At 37.9% G+C, this 26,761-nt stretch overlaps 1 protein-coding gene across 2 annotated transcripts in view; it reads right to left on the reverse strand.

Moving 5' to 3' along the window:
• Positions 1-239: 239 nt before the first annotated feature.
• SLC44A5 (solute carrier family 44 member 5) overlaps positions 240-26,761 on the reverse strand; it is a 49,904-nt gene continuing 23,382 nt past the window's right edge. Inside the window, exons 5-22 of one of the 2 annotated variants that reach the window (XM_015870851.2) lie at positions 23,835-23,919; positions 21,952-22,080; positions 20,954-21,014; positions 19,309-19,432; positions 18,428-18,511; positions 17,828-17,940; positions 17,289-17,420; positions 16,071-16,170; positions 14,620-14,712; positions 12,923-13,010; positions 11,925-12,187; positions 11,468-11,562; positions 10,979-11,082; positions 9,680-9,753; positions 9,088-9,158; positions 7,533-7,621; positions 6,814-6,898; positions 240-5,235 (exon numbers count right to left, since the gene is read on the reverse strand). In XM_015870851.2, the coding sequence (XP_015726337.1) occupies positions 5,123-5,235; positions 6,814-6,898; positions 7,533-7,621; positions 9,088-9,158; positions 9,680-9,753; positions 10,979-11,082; positions 11,468-11,562; positions 11,925-12,187; positions 12,923-13,010; positions 14,620-14,712; positions 16,071-16,170; positions 17,289-17,420; positions 17,828-17,940; positions 18,428-18,511; positions 19,309-19,432; positions 20,954-21,014; positions 21,952-22,080; positions 23,835-23,919 (1,903 nt within the window). In that variant the 3' untranslated portion in view covers positions 240-5,122. Of the gene's footprint in view, positions 5,236-6,813; positions 6,899-7,532; positions 7,622-9,087; positions 9,159-9,673; positions 9,754-10,594; positions 10,793-10,978; positions 11,083-11,467; positions 11,563-11,924; positions 12,188-12,922; positions 13,011-14,619; positions 14,713-16,070; positions 16,171-17,288; positions 17,421-17,827; positions 17,941-18,427; positions 18,512-19,308; positions 19,433-20,953; positions 21,015-21,951; positions 22,081-23,834; positions 23,920-26,761 lie in introns of those variants that run through there. The other variant, XR_004308234.1, reaches the window with a different exon arrangement.

The raw sequence follows: 26,761 nt of genomic DNA on the forward strand, positions 1-26,761 counted from the left end.
ATGACTTCGGCTGCTTTAAACTCGTCTGGTGAAATGAGATTTTGAACAGGTCCAACCAAATCCCACCTTTTATCTCACGAAATGCAAACGCTGAACTTCACCACCAGCAGCAGCACGCGGCCCCCTCAGGACACGCGGCTCCATTCCCGTGTCCCACCGCACCGAGCCCGGCTCGCGCTGAGCGCCCCGCGCCCCCCCCGAGCAGCGCCGTGCACAGCGCGGGGCACGAACACACGCACTCCGCTTTGTATCTAAATCTTTATTAGAACAATCCCCAAGAGCTGTAAAACAGTGAGCGACAACAAAATTAAATATTAAACACTTCGGTTACCAAAAGTATTTAAACAATACGTTCCTATTTCTGCATAGCAGAAGCGAACAGGTTTTAGAGCTCAAACTGCCACGTGCTCGCGTTAATTTGGTTTTGGCACAATAATAATATACCTTTAACAATCACATTAATTATTGAAACAGACAGTAATTTCCACTTCTTAATCCTCGGAGAGCTTTTTTGTGGTGTTACACCTCGTTATGTGGGACAAATGCCTGTGGACTTTGTGTAACGTAACAGACAACTGAAATATTAGTACTACTAATATTAATTAAACACGATGAAACAGTTATATTTCCCATTTGATTACAGTGCGGTACAAATTACTTATTACCTCAAAAATCATCACCTGTATCAAAAGATAAAAAATTTAGAATCGTTTATAAAACACTTCCAGAATAGCAAACTATCAGTCTTAAAACGGAGGATGAGCTTTATGCTCGTGATCAACACACACACACACACACACACTGCAGTAGTGCCAGATGCATTTCCCAGCTGTTTTTATTCTAAGCAGCGGTGGCCCAATTCTCCCTGCAGCCACACAGGTACAGTGCACAGGGACACTGCCACCAAGGGCAGAATTGGCCACACTTGGAAGTCCACGATCCCAGAAATCAAAAGTGATAAAGAACTGAATGCTCTTACAGGGGTTTTATTTAGTTATTTGCAACAGCACAATTGTCACGTGTTTTCTCCTGGGCCAAACAGCAAACCATTCTTTCATGATCTGACAACAGCAACAGAAAAATGGTGCATGTTGCATTATGCAATTTAAATAAATCTAACATTTCTTTTCTAAAATTAAACTCCATACCAGTTAATTTCCAATAAAGAGAGCACTGTTTCTCCCAGCTAGTCTTTTCTGTTGTGTCATTTATGTGATGTGAATAAACTTCAAGATAGAAGCCAGGTAAAACAACAGCCAGGTAAGGCACTTTGTCAGAGGACGCAGACGTCCAGGCTGAGCAACAAGTGATGGGTCAAAGGGACATTCCACACCATAGAGGACAGTCTCCTACAGTCACTTCTATGACAACCACTTTTAGAACACTTAGTGACCTCTCCCAGGATAAGCGTGATGCTGTGGCTGCCAGATCATCCTACCAGCCCACTGCAGAATGTGCAATAGTAAAATACTTCATTTTTCATTTAAACACTGATGTTTGAAGGACTACTCAGCATCCTCATAGCACCCGATCCACAACAACCAACTGCTGGATACTGCTTGGAAAAAAAACCTCATTATGGAAAATAATCTCATTTTTTTTTTTTTTTTTTTTTTTTTTTGGAGGGGGAGGGGGGGAGAAGGGAGTTGGAGGGAGGAGGTTCATTTTTTGTTTGTTTTCTTTACAAAATCTGAAGGCTTGACATTAAAACTTTGGTATAAGACATGCAAATAAAAGCCACCCATTAATATATCACAGGGAGACACAATGAATTAAACCAGAACTAAAGCAAATGTATTGCACGGCTACAATACTGACTAATTTCTAGTATCTCTTAGTTTCTACATTCTGCTTGTTCAAGAAGTTCCAAATAAGTTTTATGGAAATAAATGGGTTTTTCTTCATAGCCATCCCATCTCTCCAGTTCTTCCTCTAGCCAGAGAAACGCACAGCCTGGGGCTGGGTAGGATGGCAGAAATCCCACTACCACCTGCTGAGTCCCTTATGCACAACAGCACTACGACAAGCTTCTGGGCTTCCAGGTCCTACCAGTTTGTCCTTTACTGACCATAAGCAGATCCACCACAGCGCCTGGTACTACGCAGGGATGCCCTGTGCCTCATGGAAAGAGTGGAAATTCTATCACCAAGTCCTGCTGGCTTAGGATCAAAGAAAACAACCTTTCACTGTGTTATATTAACCACACTTCCCACTCTAAAGCAGAGAGCAGAATTTTAAATTTTATACTAAATTAAGCAACAAGGGAGATGTCCAAATCCACAGATGTTGCCACTAGTACCTGTGGTGTGAATCTTTGGACACAGGTACACAGTAATAATCAGGGGCCATTATAATCAGTCTTGTAAGTTTTAAGTGAATTTTTTTCAAGTAAATACTTGCCATAATTTCTACTTTTATCATTAATAGTAGTTAATTTTTAAGCCAATTTTACTATTAAATCATTATTACTTATTTATTCCGTTTATTGATTATAAAATTCATACGGTATTGCTTTTATTTTCACAGTTCTCTTAGTTATATCATAAAGAAAATGGCTTTTAAGTTTTCTTCTCAGAAATGATGATGAGTTACATTCTAAATAATTTATATTCACAAAATAGCAAGTGGAGCGATTTATACACATTTATATATATTTACTGTATATAAATAATAATGCAATTTAAAACTTTTACTTTTAGAAATTCCTTTAGTAAATGCATAGGTTCGTTACAAAAGTCATCTAATCAAATAACTGTATACTACTCTGTTACACTTTATTACTAATAATCTCTATGGTTACATTCATATGATAAAAAAAAAAGCACATTGTATTCAGAAATGAGCTTTTTCAGCTGAGGTCCCAGAAAGACAATGGGGTCCAGTAGTGAAATACAGATTACCTAATGCAGTTTCCTTAGCTGCAAACTAATTATGTGGTAGTTAAGAGATAATAATAAGTAGAGCAGTGACCGCAACCACAGACAAATGGGATTTCTAAGAAGAGTGACATATGCCCATAATGTTATTGGCTGAATTCTCAGATGACATCAGAGTTATAGGGGTTTCAATATTCACTGCCACACATATGATAAAGGAAAGATGATGAAGACAAAAACCATAAGTCAGTTTTCAGAAGCTATGTTTCTCAGCCCTTTCTGAAAGTCAAGTTAATAATGTCTCAAGTGAGGTGCTCAAAAACCAAAGGTGCCCTCAGTCACTAGTTCAGCTGCAAACTGTATGCCTTTATTTTATGTTATTTAAGTCCAAAAGTGAACCACTAATTTATGTTTCAGGGGGAAGAGCTACAGTGTCTGCTGGATCAGAGAACTCATACCAGCATCCTGCAACTTGTACCACCATTCACAGGACTATATGATCCTATCACGGCCATGACTTCAAGCAGGTAGGTGATAACACTCGTGCATTCACCCCAGACCTATTGCATAAAGGATAATTTTTCTATCTTTGTTGTGATTCAAATTATCACAATCTGAAGCCATAAGTCAGAGCAAAAACCACTTTCAAACATATATTGTCAGTAAATTTTCCCCAGAAAAAAGAATTCAGATCATTTGGAAAAGAATTTGCCTTTCTCTCTGTGATAGCAAGAGACTCTTTGGGCTAGAAAAGTACTTCTAGCAGCTGAATTCCTGCCATGGATTTAGAAGAGCTATGTCATATGCCAACTCTTGAAAGTGGGTAATGGAATACCTCATTTAGTACTGTGGAATCCAGCCTCAGTGTAGCTGGGTCCTAAAACATTAAAACCTTTTTAGTTCAGCTCATGGAAGTAATAAACTTGAAATGTACTCTGTAGACAGAGTCTAAGATATTTTTTATGAGCAAAGCTGTAACTAGCCCCAGCAACAATTCTACTAAAGGGAGGTTCATAGACCTGAACAGAATGTTAATATGTTTTTTCTCAATATATTTTCTAGCAACCAATAATCTTAATAATCAAAGAGGACACCAAATCTTTTGGAGCTTCTTTCAGTAGCTAATTAATGCTGCATCATGAGGAGACTCAAGTTCAATATCTTCCTATCTTACTGTATAAGCCACTGAGTGACCAGAGACCTGTATAAAGTGCACTCGTTGGCTCTCAGAACCCACACTACCACTGCAGTAACTACTCAGAAGCCCTTCTGAACTAGGAAGACACAATGGAGATCCTTGTGTACGTATACAGCCAAGACTTTCCTCCAATACTGCATTTTGTTTTCCCTTTCAGTGCAGCTCAACTTTCGCATAATGTAGAATACAAAGACTCATTAAGGGTGCAACATTAACGCAAGCATCTGTCTCTTACACATCAGCTGGAAAATGATATCTTTGCCACCTTGGACCAAACAAAACTTCATTTGCGTGAACCACAAATCACTTTTTCAAGCACCATAGGATCCTGTCTCAATTATATAATCTTTTAAGCACAACTCAAAGAAAACTTCACTTTAAGCAGTACCAACAGAAGACTGAGTAGTCCTCTTAGATTATCTCCTTCAGGACTGCAGGGTACCATCATTTCTTAGAACACAGTTGTTAACATGATTAAAATGTTATTACATTTTTAGAGTAGGGAACCATTAATGCATGTATAATCACAGTTTAAATAGCTGACAACCAGCATATACAAAAAATACAATCATAGCACCATATTTACAAATTTAGTAGCATCTCCCGTTAACTAGAGACTCCCAAACTATCTTTTTTTTTTTATGGCTAGTTAGATTACATGTAGTGCTTTCAAAAAATTGCCTGAATATCTTTTACAAATATATACACTTATAAAAAGAAATGTTATCAAAACTGCTGTCACTTAAGGCAGCAACCTGTGTTAAAAAAGTTATTAAAACATTATTATAGACTTACAAAAGCTTCAAATTTACATTTTTCTTTCCATAGGCACTCTATAGACTAAAATGTGGCCTTGTTTCACAGCTGTTAGCTTAAGCTTTTAAACTAATAAAACATTATCAGTGTTGATGATTCCTTAAAGATGTAAGTAAGAGGAAAAAAGAATCACCCATTAACCAGAAGCATCATTTACAGTATTTACTTGTGCCTAATTTATACACATTTTGCTTAAAAGTAACACTGTTTTGATGCTGAGGTTTATTGCATGTTATCCTATTGCCTTCTTAGGACTTAGCTCCTTCTTCCCTAGAATTCGGTGAAGGCTAGCTGACATGAAGTAGGGTTTTGCTGTAGATCCATCATTTCTTTCCAAGTCTTCACCTGAATTTATGCAGCAAAGCAGCAGAACACCAAGCACAAACATGAGAGAGAGAGAGCAAAAGAATCAACATTTTAAAAACCCTCAGGGGAATGTAGCTGAATTGTTAAACTGCTGAAGAACACCATAAAAAAACTTCTTGTCCACAAGCCAGACACTGTTTCACATAAAGCAGAGGCACACAACTAATTATTTTTAAATGACAATGATATATCCCTTTCATTTAGCATTTCTTTGGCTTGGTGCTATAAGTAAAGTTTTCAGGAACTCATGATGCCTCCATGCTCGTGGCCACTTTTTTCCTAAAGCGGCTTTACATTCTGACCCAGAGGTAGCTCTGGGTGTAAGTACTTTTTTCAACTGGACATTTTTTTCACTGCTGGAGATGAAATTTTCCAAAAAGCTAATGCTGTGAGTGCATAATATCCTACAGTATTGCCTACTGTAGGACACCAAGTAGAAGCACGGGAAGAAAAACAAACATGGATTTAAAGTAAAGTACAGGGATAACCAGCAATACTCAAACTTCATGAGAAAAGATGTAAATTCTTAGTATATTTGGTCAATCGTATAAAACAATGTGGAACGTGCTGAGAAGAACCAGTGGTATAGCCTTAGAATGACAGGTTTGCACAGAGTACTGCTGATTTTATTTCAGCCTTCATGCAGAACAAGTGAAGGCAGAAACTGGAGCAAGTGAAAAGTCAGTAGTAAAAGGGGCATCTGGGAGTAATAGTACAAGAGCTTAATGGTGATGGAGCTCAGTGTCAACTGACTAATCACGCACTTTGGAAATAGACTTAGTTTCTTTGAGAATTTTGCAAAGTTTCTGGTTATAAAAGTAGATAGCTCCAGAAGTAATACTTTGTTTGTTCTCTTCTCCCCTCCCCCCCCCACTTCTTTTCTTTTTTTAAAAACAGGCTACCTATATATATATATATATATATATATATATAAAACTGTCGTTAACAAGAAGATAGAAGATTTTTTTTACAGGTTTCTGTGCAAAGCACTCAGAAGCAAACTGTTAGTAATAGTTAAAAAACATCTGAAAAAGAAAAGCCGGTGTATATTCATTAACTAAACAAAGGTTATTGTGATGGAAAGGTAATCTATAACAAATGGAAACGCTCACCGATGTTGAAGGCTCACAGTAAACTCCACAAAGGAGTGATCTCCAGAAAGATCCTTCCTTAGTGGCAGTCAGCCCTTAAATGGGATCTAGGAGAGGTGGAACCAGGCTCCACCCCTTCCAGTAGCACAGCTGAATTACCTTCACCTGTGCTCCCACAGCTGACTCATTGCTTGCCTCAGGTGGTCAGTCAGAGGTTCAGGCCATGATCAACAGTTTCCCAGACAGCCAAATATCCATATGAGCTGCAGCTCTCTTCTGCTACTTTAAAACTGAGACACGCTTCTGCACTCAAGCATGTACTGAAGAGTGAGTTTGAAAAGCAAAGTAATACTTTTCCTCACGCAATCTCCAACCATGTAAATGAAATTCTGTAAGCAACAGACAAGGTAGTTTTGTACTCCTCCTGTGACTTGCAGATGTTAATAAAAGAAAACTCAGTACTTACAAAAGCAGAGGAAAAGTGTATCAACACACATTGCATAGACACTGAAGAACCCGTGTGCCACTAGGTAGGAGCCAATAATGACAGTCTACAAAAGACAAACCACAATAAAACCCAAAATGTTAGCTTGACACCAATGTGGCAATGTTAAGTCAGATACCTAGTCTGCTAAGCAAATTATGGAAGATTTAATTGCACCTCCTTAACTCTATCAGATGCTACTGATGCTGTGGAAAGTGATTAGACATCCAAGACTTTGCATGCAGTAGCCACTAGTTTTTCAGCTGTCAAACTGAAGACATTTCAACCTCCTCTATGGAGAATATCTGTCAAGCACATTCTGAACTCCTTCAAGACTGTAATCTCAAAGTAATAACTCACTCTGGAGTTGTTCCAGAGTCTACATGAGCTACAGAAGCAAGAAGAGATACATCACAGACTTTCTTCATTATAAGGCACAATGTCATTGGTGCTTCACAATCAGCCTTTGCTGTTTGGGAAGTCTGAACAAAGAAAATCTAAAACCTTTTTTTTTTTCTTTTTTCAGAAGGTGAAGAGTTACTGCAGTGTGGCTTCTGTCTGAGCAACCCAGAGGAGCAGAATATATCAGATCACTCCTCTCTGAAGAGCATGACAGAAGCTGTTGTTACCAGAACACACCCTGACTAATCTGAACATCCTGAACTGCCTTCTGTGTTCAGGGGATTAGATGGTTGCCTTACCAACAATGGTACCCAGTAGTAATTTAGTGCTGGTGCTTCCTGGGCAAAGACTGGTATTCTCTGTGTGAAGAAGAAGAATGCAAGAACACCTGCAAGGAGCACAAAAGATTAGTAATTCCTGGGGTAACTGATTTCACAGAATCATAGAATCATAAGTTTGGAAAGGACCTACAAGATTATCTAGTCCAACTGTCCTCCCATTACCATAGCTACAACAAACCACTAAACCATATCTCTTAACACCTAAAGAAGGGATGCGACAAAAACAGCACACAGTAGATCCAAGGTTGGTTTATACAAGTTTGTGAATAATCAATTCCTCCATCCTAACTATCTCCTGGATCCCTATTCCGAACAGAAGAGAGACGTAAATGAATCAGTTACCATAATGATATTCATTGGTCAAGGAAGACTTTAAACAGTTGTTTTATTTCATCAGACTACTGGAATTAATTTCAAAATGAATAACTGATAATGAAAAAGACAATAATGTGGGATAATAACAAAAGATGAGTGGGTGGACTTTTTTTCCCCCAAAATAATAGCAGTCAGCAAAATCCTGCTTTAGATTTTATTGCTTGAAGAAATTCTTACCTCTTTCATATTAAAAAAAAAAAAAAAGAAAGAAAGAAATAGCAGCACTAGTAAAGTACACAATAATAGATTTAGAACAGAACAGTTCATTTAAAATGGAAGTAGCCAAAATAATTTGTTTTTGAAAAGAAAGAAGGCACGAATGAGCTTCAATATTTCATGGCTTACATTTCAAAAAACCTTTCAAATCAGTTTTGTGCCCCAGCATGCAAGGCATTCCATAATAGCGACAGAAAAAATTATATCTGGTCTTGATAATAATTTTCAATTTCTACTAAAAATATTGTTCACTAGTAATCTTTTAAAGTACACAGGATACAAAATACGCTTATTAGTGAAACAATGTTTTGAAACTGCTGTCACAACGTAGATAAGCTGTCAGGAAACAATACCAACCTGAATTTCTGAAAGTGTTTCATTTTTTAAAAATCAATTCAAGCCATAAAATACCAAAAATATATATTTTTATATCTACTGACAGCAAAGAAAAAACTGTATGGATATTAAAAACATCTTCTTTTACTTTTGGTTGGAGATTCTTTTGAATGGGACTGAACATGGCACAACGTCATGCCCATCTCTTGCAGACCTGCACCACCTCCTCTCATATGCGTGCAGTCTACTCTCAGGTGAATGTCATGAGTACGTCTGCTCAATTCTCATGGAGGGAGAACAGATTACGGCTGATTTAATAGATATGAATTTGATTTGATCCAGCTATAACGCTTTGGCTGCAGAAGTCCTTCTGCTAGCAACAACTGCCAGCCTAATTAAAGCAATTACAGAAAAGATGCTGTCACAACCACGAAGGGAATAAAAAAAGTGAGAAAAAATAAAATAAAAAGTTCAATAGCCAGATGAAGGAGAACCTCCTAAATGTTAACTAGGCATATATGAATACAGGAGGAATACTTGTAGGTAACAGTAAATAGGAATTTGGAAAAAAAAACAGTTATCTTACCTACACCACCAGCTACGAGAATTTTCCCCAGGAATAAAAGAAAGTCTGTAACTTTGTCCAGAACTGCAACTCTGTTCAGCAAAGGACAAACAATATACAGTTATCACAAAACATAAATTTGTATTCTTTTTCATGACATCTTTGGATAACTAACAAAATGCAAACAGGAAGCTGTTTTCTGCTGGTTTCACAGACTGACAACGTAACAACGCAGAAAAGCAATGCTGAGACAAACTTCATTATAGCCTAATCCAATGAGGCAAAAAACAAAACAAAACAAAAAAAAAACAACCCAAGCATCTTGCTGAATTAGGCCTTAATGAATTAGGCCTAATGAATTAGGTCTGTAGACTGCTTATTGCTGTTGTCAGTAAAAGAAAAAAAAAGTGTCAAAATATTCTTATTTCAAACTTCCTATTAGGGTCACAGATAAGCTAGCCCAAAAGAGACAAAATAAACACCATAACAAAAAGCAGTGTTTATGTAGATTGTTGGTAGGTCCTCTTTTTGCTCAGTCCCATCTTGCCACGTTCCATGATTCCATAACATGCCAAATCCTAACATTTCCAAGGACTGGGAGATGGCCCCTTACCTCACCACATTTCTCATGAGCAGAAAGAATGCCTCCTTTGCCGAGGTGCAGAAGTTTTTACCATATATGGCAATCTGCAAAATAACAGAGCTGTTAAGTGTTTTAAATGATTAGGATACACTCTTGTAGTTAGGAATCACACTGCATGTAACGCATAGCTCCCTCTAGTGTATGGCCTGGGAACACTACCATGAACATAAAGCACTTTTCCCAGACACCTGTTACCTCTCAATGTTTGCCATCAGACTGTGACAAAGTATCATTCATCTTTCTTTTCCAAATCACTTGATATTGAGCATGCTGCCCCTTACAAATCTGTCACCTGAAAGGTCACAACCACGTATTACAAACAGAGCAAAATATACTATGTGTTGAGGGATTTTTCTCTCTTTGCTAGCTATTCTTGTCAGATTTATAGCCAATGGAAAAGGTGCTTGAAGAGGTGAGTTGAGCCATTTAGGTAATGACTTGGACCTGACTGTCTCAAAAAGAAATCAGCAATATTGGCACCAAAATCAGTGGATTTACATAAGCTTTAAGTATGGCCACTGAAGTCATAGAGGAACAAAACCATTTCATCTTTCTGGAATAATGTCTGTAGAGCTGGTAGTGTCTAGAAAGCTCTTCTGGAGTGCAATCAGTTTGCCAGCTGTGAACAAGATGCTCAGAAAAATAACATGGGTCAAAATTGACCTATTAATACCACTTACTTTGAGATAATGCCTGTGATTAGCATTCAATCACTTAAATTATTTCAAGTCAGAACATCCTAAGGTGAAACAGGCATATATTTAGGTGACAGTCTGGGATTTCTCTTCCAGAAGCTAAACAAGATTTATTTTAGAGTAACATCACTGCTGCTTCTAATAGAATTTGTGCCTTTGTCTACCTAGAGCAAATGAAGAAAGCACACACCTTCTGACTTCCTTATTCAAACACTGCCTCCAAGCAGAAGTGTCACATCAACATGCAATAAAAAACAAGTTAGCATTCTTGTTGAAGTAGGACTCAAGCTGCTGAATCAGAGCGGGAAATTAACCAGTGCTGCCATTGCCTTCCACTTTTCTTTGTAGGGTAGGGAGAATGGACAAGGTCAGGCAAGAAAAGGCATAGCTTAGAAGAAGGAAAAAAAAAAAAATTACTTTTCCATCGCAGCACCACATGCATTTCCTGAAAACTCCCATAAATCACTTTATTTATTCAGCAGATTCTAGTACTGCTGGCTGTTTACCAACTAGTAGTTGCTAAGGTATCTTAGTGTCCCAGGTAGGGGAGACCACATGCAAAGACAGCACATACCATGATGTAGGCATTTCTGTTTATAAATTTTAAGAATCTTTCCAAACACCAGAAACAGCATTTGAGGCAGCAGAGTAGAAATCTAGTGAAGGAGTTCTGTGTACCTGAAGAAAAGGAAAAAGTACATCACAGGCAGAACTTAGGAACAGTTTTCAAAACACAGAAACATACTGAGAAAACAATCTTAAAACTGTGGCGAAAGCAGAAACGTTATTTCTTTTCTCCTGGGTGCAGACTCTACTTCCTAACCAAATTTAGCTCAGTAGATCTCAGATGAGATTCATGTCCCATGTGAACTCTGCATTGAAGATCCAACTTACTCAATTTCAGCAAATCATAACAAATTCAATGACTGTCAAATAGAACTGCAATGGCTAGTACTAATGTGGAATTTATCTCTTTTTATTGCTGAAAAATTGTCTGGGGAAAGGAAGGAAATAATCTATCTAAGGAGTTTTTAATAACCTGGTGCCAATTCATAAATCCCACCTTTCAGTTTGTGATCCAAGTACTCCAGTATTACTCTGATCAGCTGGACAATTGCAAGAATTAAGGCTCCAAATGCCAATGAACCAGTATGGTATCTAAAACAAAATAAATGCTATTTAATGGTTGCATTCACATTAGTTCTGTCAAAACTTTAACTTAATCATAGTGGCACAGAACACGCACTCCATATCAGCACAACCTTGTCCTTTGTGCAGTTCTGGAAATGACATAACTGTTCCAGAATAAAGTCAGCTGCTCAGCCTTGTAAGGGGCCAGACCTTGCAGCATCGAGATGCAGCTGCCTTGCCCTGCTGTGCTACTGGATTCATGATCCCCATAAAAAATACACTTTCTGGCTAATCATTCTCAGTTTATATTTTCCATCTGGCCTCCCTAACTTTAAAAAGAACACTTACTGAATAAATTACAAGGCTCACATAAAGCTCCACAATCTTACCTTATTGCCCGTCCAAATGAAGAGAAGAGCGGCCACAGTGGAATATCAGCTGGTTTTCGAGAAGCCCAGTAGTAAGAGGCAAAGGCACCAGCAAGGGTACACTGACCCAGTGCAATTGCAAAGTTTACCAGCCAGAGAAAGACAAAGGCATTGGCTAACTGAAAGATGAAGATGTACTTATGGTACAGACTTTCTCCTCCATAAAAAGCAAACGTACATTGAGCACCTGGGCATAATTTCGTTACATTGGTTGTGTTAAATGTCTGTATAGAAAGAAAAAGAAACAACACAATGAATTCCGTGTAGAATATCTCTAGTTCAGTGACAATACAGCATCATATAATTCTGCTTGATGTTTCATTAACTTATCCAACACTACATTCCAATAGCACATACATAAGCTTTTTACATATTTAAAGGATTTAACGTTAATGCCTTATGCAAATGCTTGACTTTAAACTATGGAGTTAGCAAACAGGGCTGCTGATCCCTTGCCTGAAACAAAAATTAATGGAAATTGAATTTCAGGAGTCTCCTTTTAAGATACAGATACTGCTTTGGTTTCATTAAGTAAAACATACTCAGGTTAAAAAAGTATATACTATTTATTTGAAAACAGTAGACCAAATCAGCACCTTGGGTAAATCATCCATTTTAACTGAACTGATGCAAAGACAATGAAATAGAAACTTTACAAATTTAAAAACAACTTTCCAAATAAATCTGCATTTCTCTCTCTCTCTTTCTCACCCTGTAAAATAGAACCATTAATATCCACCTGCCTTACAGGACAGTTCAGAAGGATAATTATTTTATGTCTGTAAATTGCTTTAAACAAAGGAGTGTTATGTGAAGTATACTTTTTTGCAGATTTAACATGAAGAATAATTCTTCTAAAATATGCATGTTTCCTACTAGCATTGCATTTAATAGCAATTTTTACTATTTTTACTTTTTTTTTGTAATTTTTGCTATAGGTAGACATGACTTACACTTACCTCTGGGTCACAGGTCAGGTTTGCATACTTGCACAGTGTTTGATTAGCCATTACTTTATACACAGGTTCTCCTGATGTAGCTAGAAAACTTAACAAAATGTTTTAAGGAGGAATCACAGAACTGTAGGCTTTGAGCAACTTACGACTCTGCAGTGTAGAATCACTAGCACTAAAGAACCTGTGTAGTTAACAGAAACGTTATTTTTGCTATGCAGATATGTACACAAGGGTCTGAAAGACATGAGATAATATTCTCATTACTCAGAGAACTAAGCAAAACTATGTCTGAACTATAAAGCCTGACCAGAACAGGCAAGATAAAGTGTAGGGGCTGACCTGCTGGAAAGGAGCTAAGACTCCTGGTGGACAACAGGTCGGCCATGAGCCAGCAGTGTGCCCTGGTGGCCAGGGCAATGATCTAGATAACTCCATGACAGCAGGCCAATGGTATCCTGGAGTGCACTTAAAAGACCTGCAGGTCAAGGGAGGTGATCCTCTCCCTCTACCCTGTCCTCGTAAGGCCACATGTGGAACACTAAGTAGAGTTCTGGGCTCCCCAGTTCAAAAAAGACTAGAATTTCCTAAAAGGGGTTCAGCAGAGGGCCACAAAGAAGATACAGGGCCTGGAGCTTCTCCCCTATGAGGAAAGGCTGAGTGATCCAGGTCTGTTCAGCCTGAGAAAAAGAAAACTGAGGGGAGTTATGATCAATGTTCATAAATATCTAAAGGGAGGTTAAGGATGCTAATGGATGAGGCCAGGCTCTTCCTGGTGATGCGCAGGACAAGGAGTAATGGCCTAAAACTTGAACATAGGGAGTTCCATACTAACACGCAGAATAAATTCTTTTCAGTAAGGGTGAGGGAGCACTCGAGAAGAGGTTGCCCAGGGAGGTTGTGGAGTTCCCTTCTGTGGATATTCAGTACCCATCTGGACACTCACCTGTGCAATCTACTGTAGGGTATCTGCTTTAGCAGTTGGTTGGACTCAATGATTTCTTGAGGTTCCTTCCAACCCCTGAAGTTTGTGATTGTGATTCTGCAAAAACCTTGAAGGTAGCCTCACTCTCTCCTGCACATCTACCTATGGCAAGGCAATTTATGCAGTGGTCCTCTGACTACTCTACTTTGATGAAAGTAGACGCAGAACACAAGGATAAATAAACATTGTCATGAAAAACAATATCTGAACTTAGTGATATGTGAAAGAAGAAAAAATTTGTTTTCAAAAAGCAATGTTCCCGTTTCCAATACCTTGTCATATCCCTGCTTTTCCAGGAGGTGGCTGAAAGAACTTCACGCACTGTAAGTTTTTATTTCTCTCCTACACTTCCCTGAACAAAGACCACCTGGAACCTCCCCCGCTGAGACCATTAACATCAGGCATGTAGAGCATGCAGCACATTAAATGCCACATTCCCTCTTCGCTGAGGACTTTTTTTCATCTGTTAAAGTCAACCTTAAGCAGTTTACACGGTCTTACATGATCCTTACTGCCTTGGCAGAAATTAAGTCCACTGTCCAAACTATACATTGCATCCAAATGTGCAGGGAGAAACAATCCTGCATCAGTGCAGCAAGTGATAGGTGACTAAATAGGCTTCTTGATACTGGCTTGGTTAGGTGATATCACAGTGTTATGTTCTGCACTTTTAGAGCAGAAAAACATTATCCACGGAGGTATACAGGCAGAAGGATACACAGCTGTCACAGCCCAGTAGGAAATGCAAATTGCAATGAGTATGAAGGTGACAATTGGGTAGAACAGTGTAGACATTATGTAGCCAATAGCCCTATGAAAGAAATAAAAGACATCAGTAAGTTAAACAATTTAAGAAACAAGCTTTTTATTGGCTCCTAGTATAATCTTTTTTAGTTACAGCTACTTGTTGATGGTGGTAGCATAATCTGGAACTAGGACCTCAGAATTCTGCAGGTACTGTGTTCACATCTTTACTTCAGCATTTCTACCACTCCACTTTATTGGCACCAGCATAGTTAAATTCATCTATTTGCCATGTTCAAGCCCGTCTTCTACTTTCTCTTTCTCCATTTCAGCAGAAAAATTATAACATTTCTGAAATCCTTGTAACTGTCAAGGCTATGAAGAAAACTGTTGTAAACAGTTTAAAGTATTCCTGAGTTTATGAAATAAGAATTAAAGAGTATAATTTAGTTCTATCTATTTTAACTGCTATGCTCTACTTGCACAATAATATAAGAAAGAAACAAGCACTTGACCGAATGCAGAGCTTCAGTATTTCTTAATCACAAAAATCTCAAATTCTGATTCCTGAGGACCATAGTGCCAATAGAGGTGGCAGAAAGCATACATAGATATATTCAGAGCTAAGTTTATGACCTCCAGTAACAGAGCTCTACTGCCAAGGAAGATGCTTTCAGTGGCTGTCAATCACACCTTAAATCTACCTGTACTGAAATCCAAGGTTCTGATTTTTTGAGCCCTTTTCCCCTTTGTTACATAAGCAGTTTTAAAAAGAACTAAGCATTAGCACTGTATAAAACAAGAGCCATTGCAAACAAAGTCTACACAGATTTCAGGAAACAAAATGAAGTCTCCCGGTCCTTCAGCTAACACATCTTGCTCTGCTTTCCCCTCTGCTCAGATTTGAAAAGAAGTGTCTTGGACTGAGTCATTTTACACTGTCTGGTCATGGAAGTCTCTGCAGATTCATGCATGTCCACACAGAAGTTTCACTGAAGCCAGAAGAAGTCTTTTCTGAATAACAGCCACTGTAACACTCTACTACCAGTATGGCACTTTGGAGACAATCCAGTGACAGAGCAAGGTTGGCAGATATAGGTTCCCAGGCTCCCATTAATACCGTACCACACTTAGCATTTCAGCTGATATACCCTTTTGCACTAAGGACACATAGTACCACTGTGTATGCACTCCTAAGGCAAGGAACTGAGATATAAGAAATGTTCTATTGCAAGACAGAAAGCTCTTATAAGCAAAATCTCATCAACAGAGAACGAACATTCCATATACTATCCATTATTCTCAACAAATCCAGTACTGCACATTTACTCCCAACCTTGTAGTACAAGATGAAGCTCAAGAAGATTATACCCCAGAGATAATTTTAATAAATTAAAAAAATATTTTAAAGTCAGACGAACATACCTACTACCTTCCTTTAACAGTGCAATAGCAATCCGGATCCTATTTCTTAGGAAGATCAGCATCAAAATGATTATGATCTCAACAACACAAAGTATTATCACTGTAGATAACAACGACAACAAAAAAAGATCAAATATATCAAGAACCAAATGAAAACAAAACCACATTTTCTTAAAGGATATTTAACTGCTTTGCTGGGTGAATTAATTTAGATCCTGACTACCTTAGTTTACTAATCTGAAAGTGACATTGACCTCCAGGTAGATTCCATACTGTTTGCTTAGAGTCAGGCGGGAGAAGAGATAGGAGAGTTATAAGAGGTTGGAAACACAATGACATAATACAATCATAAGATCCTCTAGAGACAGCATACTAGAAAGATTTGTCTCAACAATACATAAAAAGATGCCTCATGATCTTGACAATCCAATGAAGACACAAAACAAAGAAAGGAGATTAACCTATATACTACCGTCCTATTAATTCAGCTACTCATAGGGAGAGGCAGAGATTTATCTAGATCACATTCCATTCCTCATCCCAGCTAAAGCATCTGTATGCCTTCTAGTAGAGTAGTAATAGCAGTGAAATTTATATTTTCCACACATTGGTTCTCTCTTCTGTCCCTTCTTCCCTGTGGAGATGTGAATGCTGCAAGCTCTCTTATTCCAGTAGAATTTTGTTTTAAATATAAGTGCACATGCCCCTGTAAGAGAAGGCAATGAAGCACTCATGAAAACAAAGCTGATGAAATTTATGAAGGGTCATTCCACAGTCTTAGAGCAGACTAAAAATAAATAAATAAATAAATAAACAAACAAAAATCAATGACCTGATCATAAAGAGTTCTACAAAGACATACAGAGTTATTAATCTTATTTCTAGGAGTATTAGTTTGAGAATAAGTGGACTGGGAGAGAAAAATGCCCTTCTGCAACTTCATCAAGACTAATTTCTTGCCCATTATGAACGCAGAAAGTACAAGAAGTGTAATATACAAGCATGTTTTTCACTGCCATCAGCAGTGTAATTGCATCTTTTTTTTTTTTCCAAATATACTACCCTCCTTGCAAAAAACAGGTATTTTGTACAATACAAAGGAAAAATAATTCGTCTTACCTCTCTGAGTGACGTGTTTAGAAGGCAGACATTGTAACAAGACAATGATTCATTTTCCTGAATATCCATTAAGTGATATCAGTTTTAAAGGGCACTTACTAAATGCGAGCCACGTTTGCCTCAGTTGTAGGTACACTCGGAAGTCTGTCTGGAATCCAATATCGTAAACAGTGAGGTCAGATCCAGGTATTCCTTTGAGATGATCATACTCCCAGTAACAATGCCAGATGCCTTTTAAAAAGCAATCAATATTAAATGTGTATTTCTGAAGACTGCGAAGACAAGTGTTTTTTTAAATAAACTTCTACAAGCCAAGTGTTTTGTCCTCAGCATGTCAAAAAACAAAAATGCATTACTGTGAGACCAGTAAACTATGAAATAACATATATAAAAAGAAATATCAGTACAAATGAATAGAAAGTGCACCATGGATAGATAATTGAGGTAAATACATCTGCTGTTGCGACAGCAGAGCTGAATTTTTACTAAGTTCTACTACCATTTAAGCCCTTCTCTATTAACCATGTCCAAAACCATGCATTATATAAACTTTACAACAGGGAGAAGTAATTACTGACTTTCCTTTCCCAAACCTAAGCCATAAGGAAAAATAGCCTCCCAGGCCAGATTACACTTACCATAACCTATAATTCCAATCACACCAAAGATGAAAATCCAGAAGAGAACCCCAGCTGTGAACCTCAACAGCACAAGGAAGAGCAGGCTCACTATCATTGCAATGAACAGCCCACTGCGGAAATAAAAGACAGAAACAAAAAGTGAGAAAAGTGTGAGAATCTTCTCTTTCACGCACACCTGTTATTCCAAATGAATGTCACTTTGTCCCATATGAGAATTATTTGAAAATCTGCATTTCAAAATCTTCCTTGTGAAATACAACCTTTTGATATTGTCTGCTAGTAGAAATGAGTAGCTTAGATATGACAGTCTTATAGGGCAGATCCAAAAATGTTTGTATACACCAGCTTCTCAGCTTTTTCCTGGTAAGATAATAAAAACTGATTCCAAATCAACTGACATTCTACACATGTGTGCTGTGCTAAACTTTTCTCATGTACAAAATCATAACATTACTATGATGTGACGAAAGGAAGTTACAATTGCTCCTTGAGTTTAAATGTAGAATTGGTAACAAACACATTCATGATCTATTTTTTCAATTTCTTCACACTCCAAAGTGGCATTGGAAAATTTACGATTACTCATTAAAATCTTACATTAATATCCAATACCAAGAAATGGCATAGTCTTCAAAAATTTTCATTCCAACTGATCTTGCATCCAGGACATTGTTGATACCACTGAAAAAGACAAACCCAAGAGAAGGTTGCGTTAGGTAGACAAGCAGAATTTATTTAAACAACAGATAGCCCCAGTAAATGAATTTGAAATAACATTGCTCGTAATAGGACTACTAGTATTACTCAGCTTCAGTTCTGTAAGTAAGCCAATATCAATCTTATGTATGTCAAAGAAGATTCTAAGTTAAAAACCTTCAAAAAACTTTAGCAAAAAAATCTACGCATCTCCTGATACAGCTTTATTTAAAAAAAAACCCTGTAAGTGCTAATAATTGCTTATTACGTCACAAGAAAAGCATGTATTGTTAAGCATGTACTAAAAGTTGTGACTCCAGGAAAGTCCATCTGCAAGGGACGTGTTATCATACATCACTTTTTGACCATTAGACACATTAAAAACAGGAGCACTCTTCTAAGATTAAATGCCTGTAGTACTAGGACACTCCATGTTAGCAGAAAGGCTAAGCACAGGAAATGGCACAGCACATTAAGGTTTCATTTTTAGCCTTCTTCAACTTTCTTTAGTGCTTTTCTTTATTTCTTTGGCTAGGGGGAAAAAAAAAAAAAAAAGCCAAGAATGATTTAAAAATTGACAATTACTTTGAGACAATCAGACTAAGACCTTTAGTTCCCTGCTCATTTCTGTATTCCACAGTGTTAGTTTCCCTTACTGAAACTGCATTTGCTCAGGCACAAAGACACCGTCTATTAGCAAATCTTGCCTGGTCATCTTCAGCCTAAGTTATTTCACAATCTCAGAATGCAACAAATGAGCAGTAAAGAATGGTAGAACCTACTTTGCAGCTTCCCTGAGATCAGTTACGTTTCTTGTTTTCCCTCTTCCATCTTTGAAGGTAGTCTGGTTTGCCACAGTTAGGACACCGTTCTTTGTGGAGAAGTCTGGGAAGCATCTCTTAAGAACTATTTGAAATAGCAAAAAGAAGCATACACATTACATTTCATGACAAGCTCCACTTTCATCCTCTAAAAGCAGATGCAACAAATTCTAACATACTTAAATTATTTTAATTTAATTCTATCAATTGTTTTTCACTTGATGATCTATTGATAGGGTCAACATATACAATATGATATTTTTTTATACTCCGGAACTTCTTGTCCTATGTTTGTATAAGTTCAGGCATAATGGAAGCATTGATTTAAACTGGAGAGTCTAGGTGGTATCAAAAAACAGTAGTATTATCTGTAGAGTTGAATTACTCTGCCAGTATCTTGGCAGCTTATAAATACTACAACATCTGAAATATGTCACTTACATGGCAGTAATCAAATGAGTCTCCAGGGACAGACTCAACATAGCTGGTCACTAATTGTATTAAGACCCAAACCAAAACATAACAGCAAGCATCAGATGCAGCCAGATGATCTGCAATAGCAGTTATTGTCACTAGATATTCTTGGAGAGGAAGCAATGGAAAAAATTACAGAAACTCTTGGTTAGATTAAAAGAGGAGGGAATTATAAAAGAGAGAGAAAAGGAGAGATAGGCACATACTCTGCTTTGTTTCCTGGCTCTTTCCTGCAAAATGTTCAGGCTTTCATTTGGAAGAGGAAAGCAGATCACTCCTACACAGCTGTATTTTACATAACAATTCTGCACTATCCTTATCTGGTTCCAACACATGAGACCAGGGTTCAATATTCAGTCTAGAATAACTGTCCTCTCTTCCTCCCTTTGTAATCTTTGACTTGCAGAGCTGGTATCTTAGTATCTTCATTCAAACTACATTATGCAGCAATTTTCTGACTTGTGGGTCAGTATATCAATTTTTTTAATAATTCTTAACTTTGCTTTTTTGTTTTGTTTTGTTTTGTTTGTTTGTTTGTTTTTAAACACCTGCCCCTGGTTTACACAATGTCTACACGGAAAAACAAACAGCAGTATCTCATTTTCATGCAGTGACAAATACTCTTAGTATTACACCCCTGCAGCTGGGACCAAATCTGAGATCAGAAATACCTGCTAACTGTAGGGACAAAATATCTTCTCGTCTCTTTATTACTAATCTATATGCCTTACAGAGCCAGCATTACAAGTGAAAATTAAGCTGCACTGCAATTAGGCTCAAGTACGCTCTGAACTTCAACAGCTGTTCATACAATCCTTTGTACATTATATTTTCTTGAAGCAAATGGGGTTGCTTGCCCATGTGCTTAACTAGAAGAGTAATTTTTTTCAGTATTAGTGGTGACTCATGAGAAAGAAAATGCTCAGCTTGACCAGAGCACGTGCTGAATGTTCACAAACAGCAGTAAGAAATATATATATATATATACTTTTAAACTTTAAAAATGATCGACAGTCACTAATAGATAACAGACCTAGAAACCTTGCTACGAAACGTTTTTCAGATCTGAGTTGTGCTTTACTGTGAATACTAATAATCATCTAAGATGTGCGTAAGAAGTAGAAGCACTCACAAGGCCTGCTTGGAATGATCATCGAAGGACAATCTTCATCACGTAGGACTTGAGCAACAGACTAAAATGGGGAAAAATAGGAATGCTGAACACACAGCAGAATAACAAGATAGAATCATAGAATCACCAAGGTTGGAAAAGACCTAAAAGATCATCCAGGCCAACCAATAGCTCCCACTAAACCATGTCCGTCAACACAACATCCAATCGCTCCTTGAACACCCCCAGGGTCGGTAACTCTACCACCTCCCTGGGCAGATGTCTTTCATTTCTCACCCAGTCTGAAAAAATGTCCAAACTGGGCTTTGTAGCCGCCTCCCTGAATCTGACTGGTGGAACTACAAGAAACATTCATAATGTAAGAGTCCATACTGCCAATGTGGTTTAGGAAAAGGCTATTCTTATTGCTTTTTCTAGCAATAAAAAAATAAAAAACCTGCTCACTTTGGATCTGCACCTAAGTCAGAGGTGACTGACAAGTTGTTCCTTAACTCCTCTTGTTTTTTTCTCTTCAGGAAGAGTAAGAATTTAACACAACTAAATTAGTTGATTTGTAAAGTGTTTTAAAGATGAGAGAAATATCTACATTACCATTCAGTGCAAAATCAATTCTATTAAGGACAGGTCAATTTTTTCTAGCTCTAAAATAGACTAAGTAGCTGTAAGTGACACATCATCATTAAGAACTCTGTTGAGATATTCTGTTCTACTGCTGTGGCGTATCTAAGTACTGGAGAATACTGCCTGCCACAGTACTGCAGCAACATAGGTAGCTGCAGATATCTTCATAAGCAAAAGGTAATCACTGACAGAGGGAATCTGGTTTGCATAAAAGACCTAAGCCACGAGTAAAGCAGTGTCCAATCATATATATGGAAGTACTCCTAATATGGTGATACTGGAATAATCTAAAGCTCCAATGCAGTTCAGTAAATGCAGGCATATTACGCATTGGCTGAAGAATAAATGTATCCCATCACCTTTTGATACATACACACCTTGCGAGGATTATTAAAACCAGGTTTGCAGTACTGCTTGAAGTAATTCCACTGATCTGGCCTATATCTGTAGGAAGCTTGAACATCAATGTAGGTTGCAAACCTGTCTGGGCACTTTGAGACACAAAGCTGCAAAAAAACAAAAAAAGGAAGACATAGAATCATAGAATATCTCAAGTAGGAAGAGAACCACAAGGATCGCTGAGTCCAATCCCCAGCTCCACACAGTACCACACAAAATCCAAACCCTATGTCTGAGAGTGGTGTCCAAACACTCCTTGAGCTCCAGCAGCTCAGGGTTGTGCCCAGTGCCCTGGGGAGCTGTTTCACGTCCACCACCCTACGGGGCAGAACATTTCTCTAACCCCTACCTGACCCCACCCCAACACAGCTCCATGCCATTCTCAGGTATTGTTGCTGCCACCAGAGAGTATAGCTTAGCACTGATTCAACCTCCTGTCCTGGGCCGGGTCACCAGCCACTAGACCAGGCTGCCCAGAGTCACATCCATCCTGGCCTTCAGCATTTTTACAAAAAAGCCCAAAAAACAAAACAAAAATAAAACCAGGGAATTAAACCTCCTCAGGAGCAAACAGAATTTAAGAACATACTCTGCTTTGGAGATGTCTGAAATAAAGTAACTACCCACTCTCCCTCAAACTGTGTCTCATCTTTCCTGATCCATGACCACTGCCAGCTTGAATACTGTGCCAGTCAAATCCCAAACAACGACCTCAGTATTTCTGAACGGGTTGAACTGTTGCAGTAACAAAGTCCAAAGACTGCAGGGTAACAGTTTCCGTGTCTTGAGTGTGGGTAGATGGAAATTCCAAAATTCCAAATTCCAAAAACAAATCTGCTGCGGATAAAGTTCCCATTCTGTCAGCAACTGAACAGAGTTAAGAGGACTCTTGTTCTCCTTTCCCAGAGATTTCCATCATCTCAGCTGTGTCAAATGATCTGCACAGTCACAGTAAATAGATGAGACAGATCTGGCAAGAATAGGGATCAGGAGAAATGACAAGCTGGGATGAGAACCACTTTTCAAAGACAGCGAAATAAATCGACAATTAACATCTCGAATCAGTAAACTGGCCACCACAAACAGCTCTCATCCAAAGCAACACTGTATTTCACTAAACATTCTCAAGATGACTGAGACCAAACTATCGTCTGTTGGTTATTTACACAGTGCAAATACTCTGGTAGCAAGGGTGGATCAGAGCAGTCCTGTCCCTAACTTCTCCAACCTACCTCAGGCCATAATTTGTTGCTTTCCAAGATTAACTGACATAACTGTTCACACAATTGCTCAGCAAACCAGGACAATAAAATGGTCTCACATAAAAAAGATCAGAAGGATAACTTTAATCCATGAGTTCAGTAACTGGAGTTACTTCACAGCTTCACAATAAATTGCAGCACAGTTAAGGGAGATTACAGATTTTGGCATTAGTCTGAAACAAACTTTCTTCAGTTGTTGAAGTGACATAAAATCTAACCACACTCAGAAACTACTGTCACTGGGGATATACACATTTTCTTGTACATGCCCAGTTTGGAAAATCCTAGCTGTCAATTAAAATGATTTTTTGTATACACTTATTACTATTGAACAGTTGCCTGCAATAAATTAATGAGCAACAAGTTGCTGTATTAAACTAGACTTTTATTCAGTTCTGACCTAAAATACACAATCTGATAAGTTTCTATTTATTTTCCTCTGATCATAACAGAATGCAGATACTTTATGCTCTATATATAATCTATAAAACAACTGTATGGTATTTAGCTGGATATGAACAGTACTTCCAAAAAATGTATGTCTAGTTCTCAGGCACCACGTCTACAAGGCAGGGAAAATATCTCTGTATTTCACTCACCTGTGTTGTAGGGCACTGCAGGTTAATTAACACTACAGGACTGGCACATTTCAGAATGTTAAAGTAAAACAAAATGGTCTTGTTCCTAGGGAAGCGGATATAAGATAATTAATGTTTTAAGTATAGGTGCTTAAGTATCCTAGCATACCAAAATCTATAGCATACACTGGTATTTTAATTCTATTATTTTTAAGTCTTAATACAAACACAAGACAAAAAAAAAAAAAGAAAACCACAGACACAGAACGTTCTATACCAAGATATGTTGTAAACCAGAAGTTTTTTTCTAAAGAATACTAACTTTGAGCAGTTTTTCCATAGCAAGGGTTTAAGCTAAAACAATCCTAACTACTGTTACACAGTGTCTCAATCATGCCTCCAAGAAGTGCAAAACTATCTGGTAAAACATATCTGCAAAACAGTGTGGTCCCTTTGCTTGTACAGAACATACTGTGTATGTACTGCACACAAAACTACTATCAACAAACTCTACATTGTAAAAGCTGATTGTTTCACTTATCAGAAGGTGATTCCAAAATCATAAACTGTTCATGGATGGAAACTGAAAGCAGCTAGCCAGGAAGCAGAACGATAATAGCATCTTACAATAATGCTCCTAAATCTCCTGTGATACAAACAAAGGACAGTCGAAGGGGTTTGCGCACAACAACCCCCATGATCAACAGCTTCAGGAAACTGGGGCCTTGAGGCCCTGCTTTGTGGGCCTCCTCCATTTGGATTTTTTGAGAAATGACAACTCCAAGATTGCTGGTTTTAAACACCTACTGTTTAAATGATCAAAATACGTTGTTAAAACTTTATATCTCAAAACAATTATTAACTATCTCTAATGGCATACCAGAAGTCCTGCCCTTTTTATATGATTTCAAAGTCAGCCGGCTGTGCCAGGACTGTGCACAGTGCCCCCATGGGACATAACAGTGCACACATCCCCTTGAGGCCTCACCTGTACAAGAGAACACAATACAGCTGCACCTGAGCTGATACACACTGACACATCACTGACACAAACTGTGGAAACCCAGATGAGTTTTGCCTTGGGAGGAGGATGGTTACATCAAAACCAAAATGCTCTTGGGGTAACCAGGTTGCTACTGTCATATTTCTCCCACCAGTCTAGAACACATACACTGATTAGTACTGGAATTCTACCAGTTACTCAATCCGGCTAGATCTTCAAGACCATTATGTCCCCCTGTATATATAATAATTATATTTCATTTTCATATACTCATTTTCAAGCTCCCTTTAAAAATGAGATTAGCTCAGCTGCCTGACATTTTAGAACGTACACTTCTTTTTAGTGGGGTATGTTCTATGTGCTGTTTAACAAAACACATGTACTGGCAAATAATTCATTAAGTGCTAATTCTTGAAATAAAAAGAATAAAATGGACCTAAATGTCATCTTTCTCCAATAGGCAGATTCCCAATTTTTTGGTTTTTGTTTTTTTTTAATTTTTTCCTCATGTCTTTTTTTTTTTCCCCTCATGTTTTTTCCTCATGCCCACTCACTGATATTAACAGCAGAAAATAAAGATTAAACATATAGGTAACACAAGAATAAATCTGTGTCCTTTATAGAGAAATTGTATTGTATTTCATTATTACAAGTATGTCCTGTAGAAGGCAAACAGGCTTAGAGATTACATGGAGATTAATGGATGGCTTACAGGGAGGCACAAAGTGAACTACAAGAGATTCTCATGACAACATAATCAGATTAAGCCTACAGGGACTTTGAAAAATCATCACTGTGAGTTAGCCTTTCTCACTGCGTATAGTATCCACATAGGACATTCAATCACATTCTATATCTCCACTTTTTCAGACCAGAGGGATTTGTTTAGTGGTGCCTTCCAGCAGGCCTTAATGCTAACACTGCCATGAACAATCCTGCCTGTACAGTACATTTTATTATGTAACTTTTGACATAAAATTTTGATAAAAAAACCTCCTCAATACGGCAAACAAACGCCAAAATGCATCCTCAGTGGTTGTATTGTCCCCTGGCAATGACAGGGACATTTCTGCATACAAATTGGAAATTAAGTTCTAAGAAATAACTGAAGATTTGCATAGCAAATTGAAATTGGGAATGTGAGTGGGTGACAAGAATCAGACAGAATGATCTGGCTACATGTCACACTCAGTGAACAGATGCTGTGTGTCTCAGATCCCCAGACATATTTGGCCACTGCTTTCTGTGGACTACAGAGGGGAAAAGACAAATGGAGGGGTGGGTGAATGGCAGACAAGAGTGTGCAGTGTCGTGGAACATACACACAGCATTACAATTCTCTTCACAGGGAAAGAGGACTCTTATGGCCTTTGCCAACAACTGCTACATGGAATCATAGTCAGAAGATGGAAGAGATTTTGTCTTCTTACAGAGCCTAGTCTGTTTCTTCTATGAAGAGTCTGAGAGTAAGTATTAGCTCTTCCTCTACCCCCTTCTCCTCCTTTCCTTTTGAACTGTCCTTTGGGCAGTGGTTTCATTTTTTTTTTTTTCTCCAGAAAATTAAATGGGAAAATAAAGAAGCAAACAAGAGCTATTATCAAATAGTAGCTTTTGCTTTGATTCCCGCACAATTTCCAACTTCATAAAGTCAGCAAAGGCATGAGAAGCACCTAATGATTACTTTCTGAAAGGGAGAGAGAAACAGCAAAAATACTTCTTAATTCTTTTCTCATTAGACACTCTTAGATTTTTAGAGAAAACAATGATGTGACAACTTAATTTCCAAAAGTCCAAAGATAAAATAACAGGAAAATGAGATAAGTAAGTACTGGGCTGATACCCCCAAGAAAGGTATGGCTACAGCTGCCTGACCACACAGTCTCCCCTTTACATACACTAGATAAGTGGCAGAATAAATTAAGAGTTTTACTATGCTTTCTTCTAT

The sequence above is a fragment of the Coturnix japonica genome, chromosome 8 (assembly GCF_001577835.2).
Source record: "Coturnix japonica isolate 7356 chromosome 8, Coturnix japonica 2.1, whole genome shotgun sequence".
NCBI lineage: Eukaryota > Metazoa > Chordata > Aves > Galliformes > Phasianidae > Coturnix > Coturnix japonica.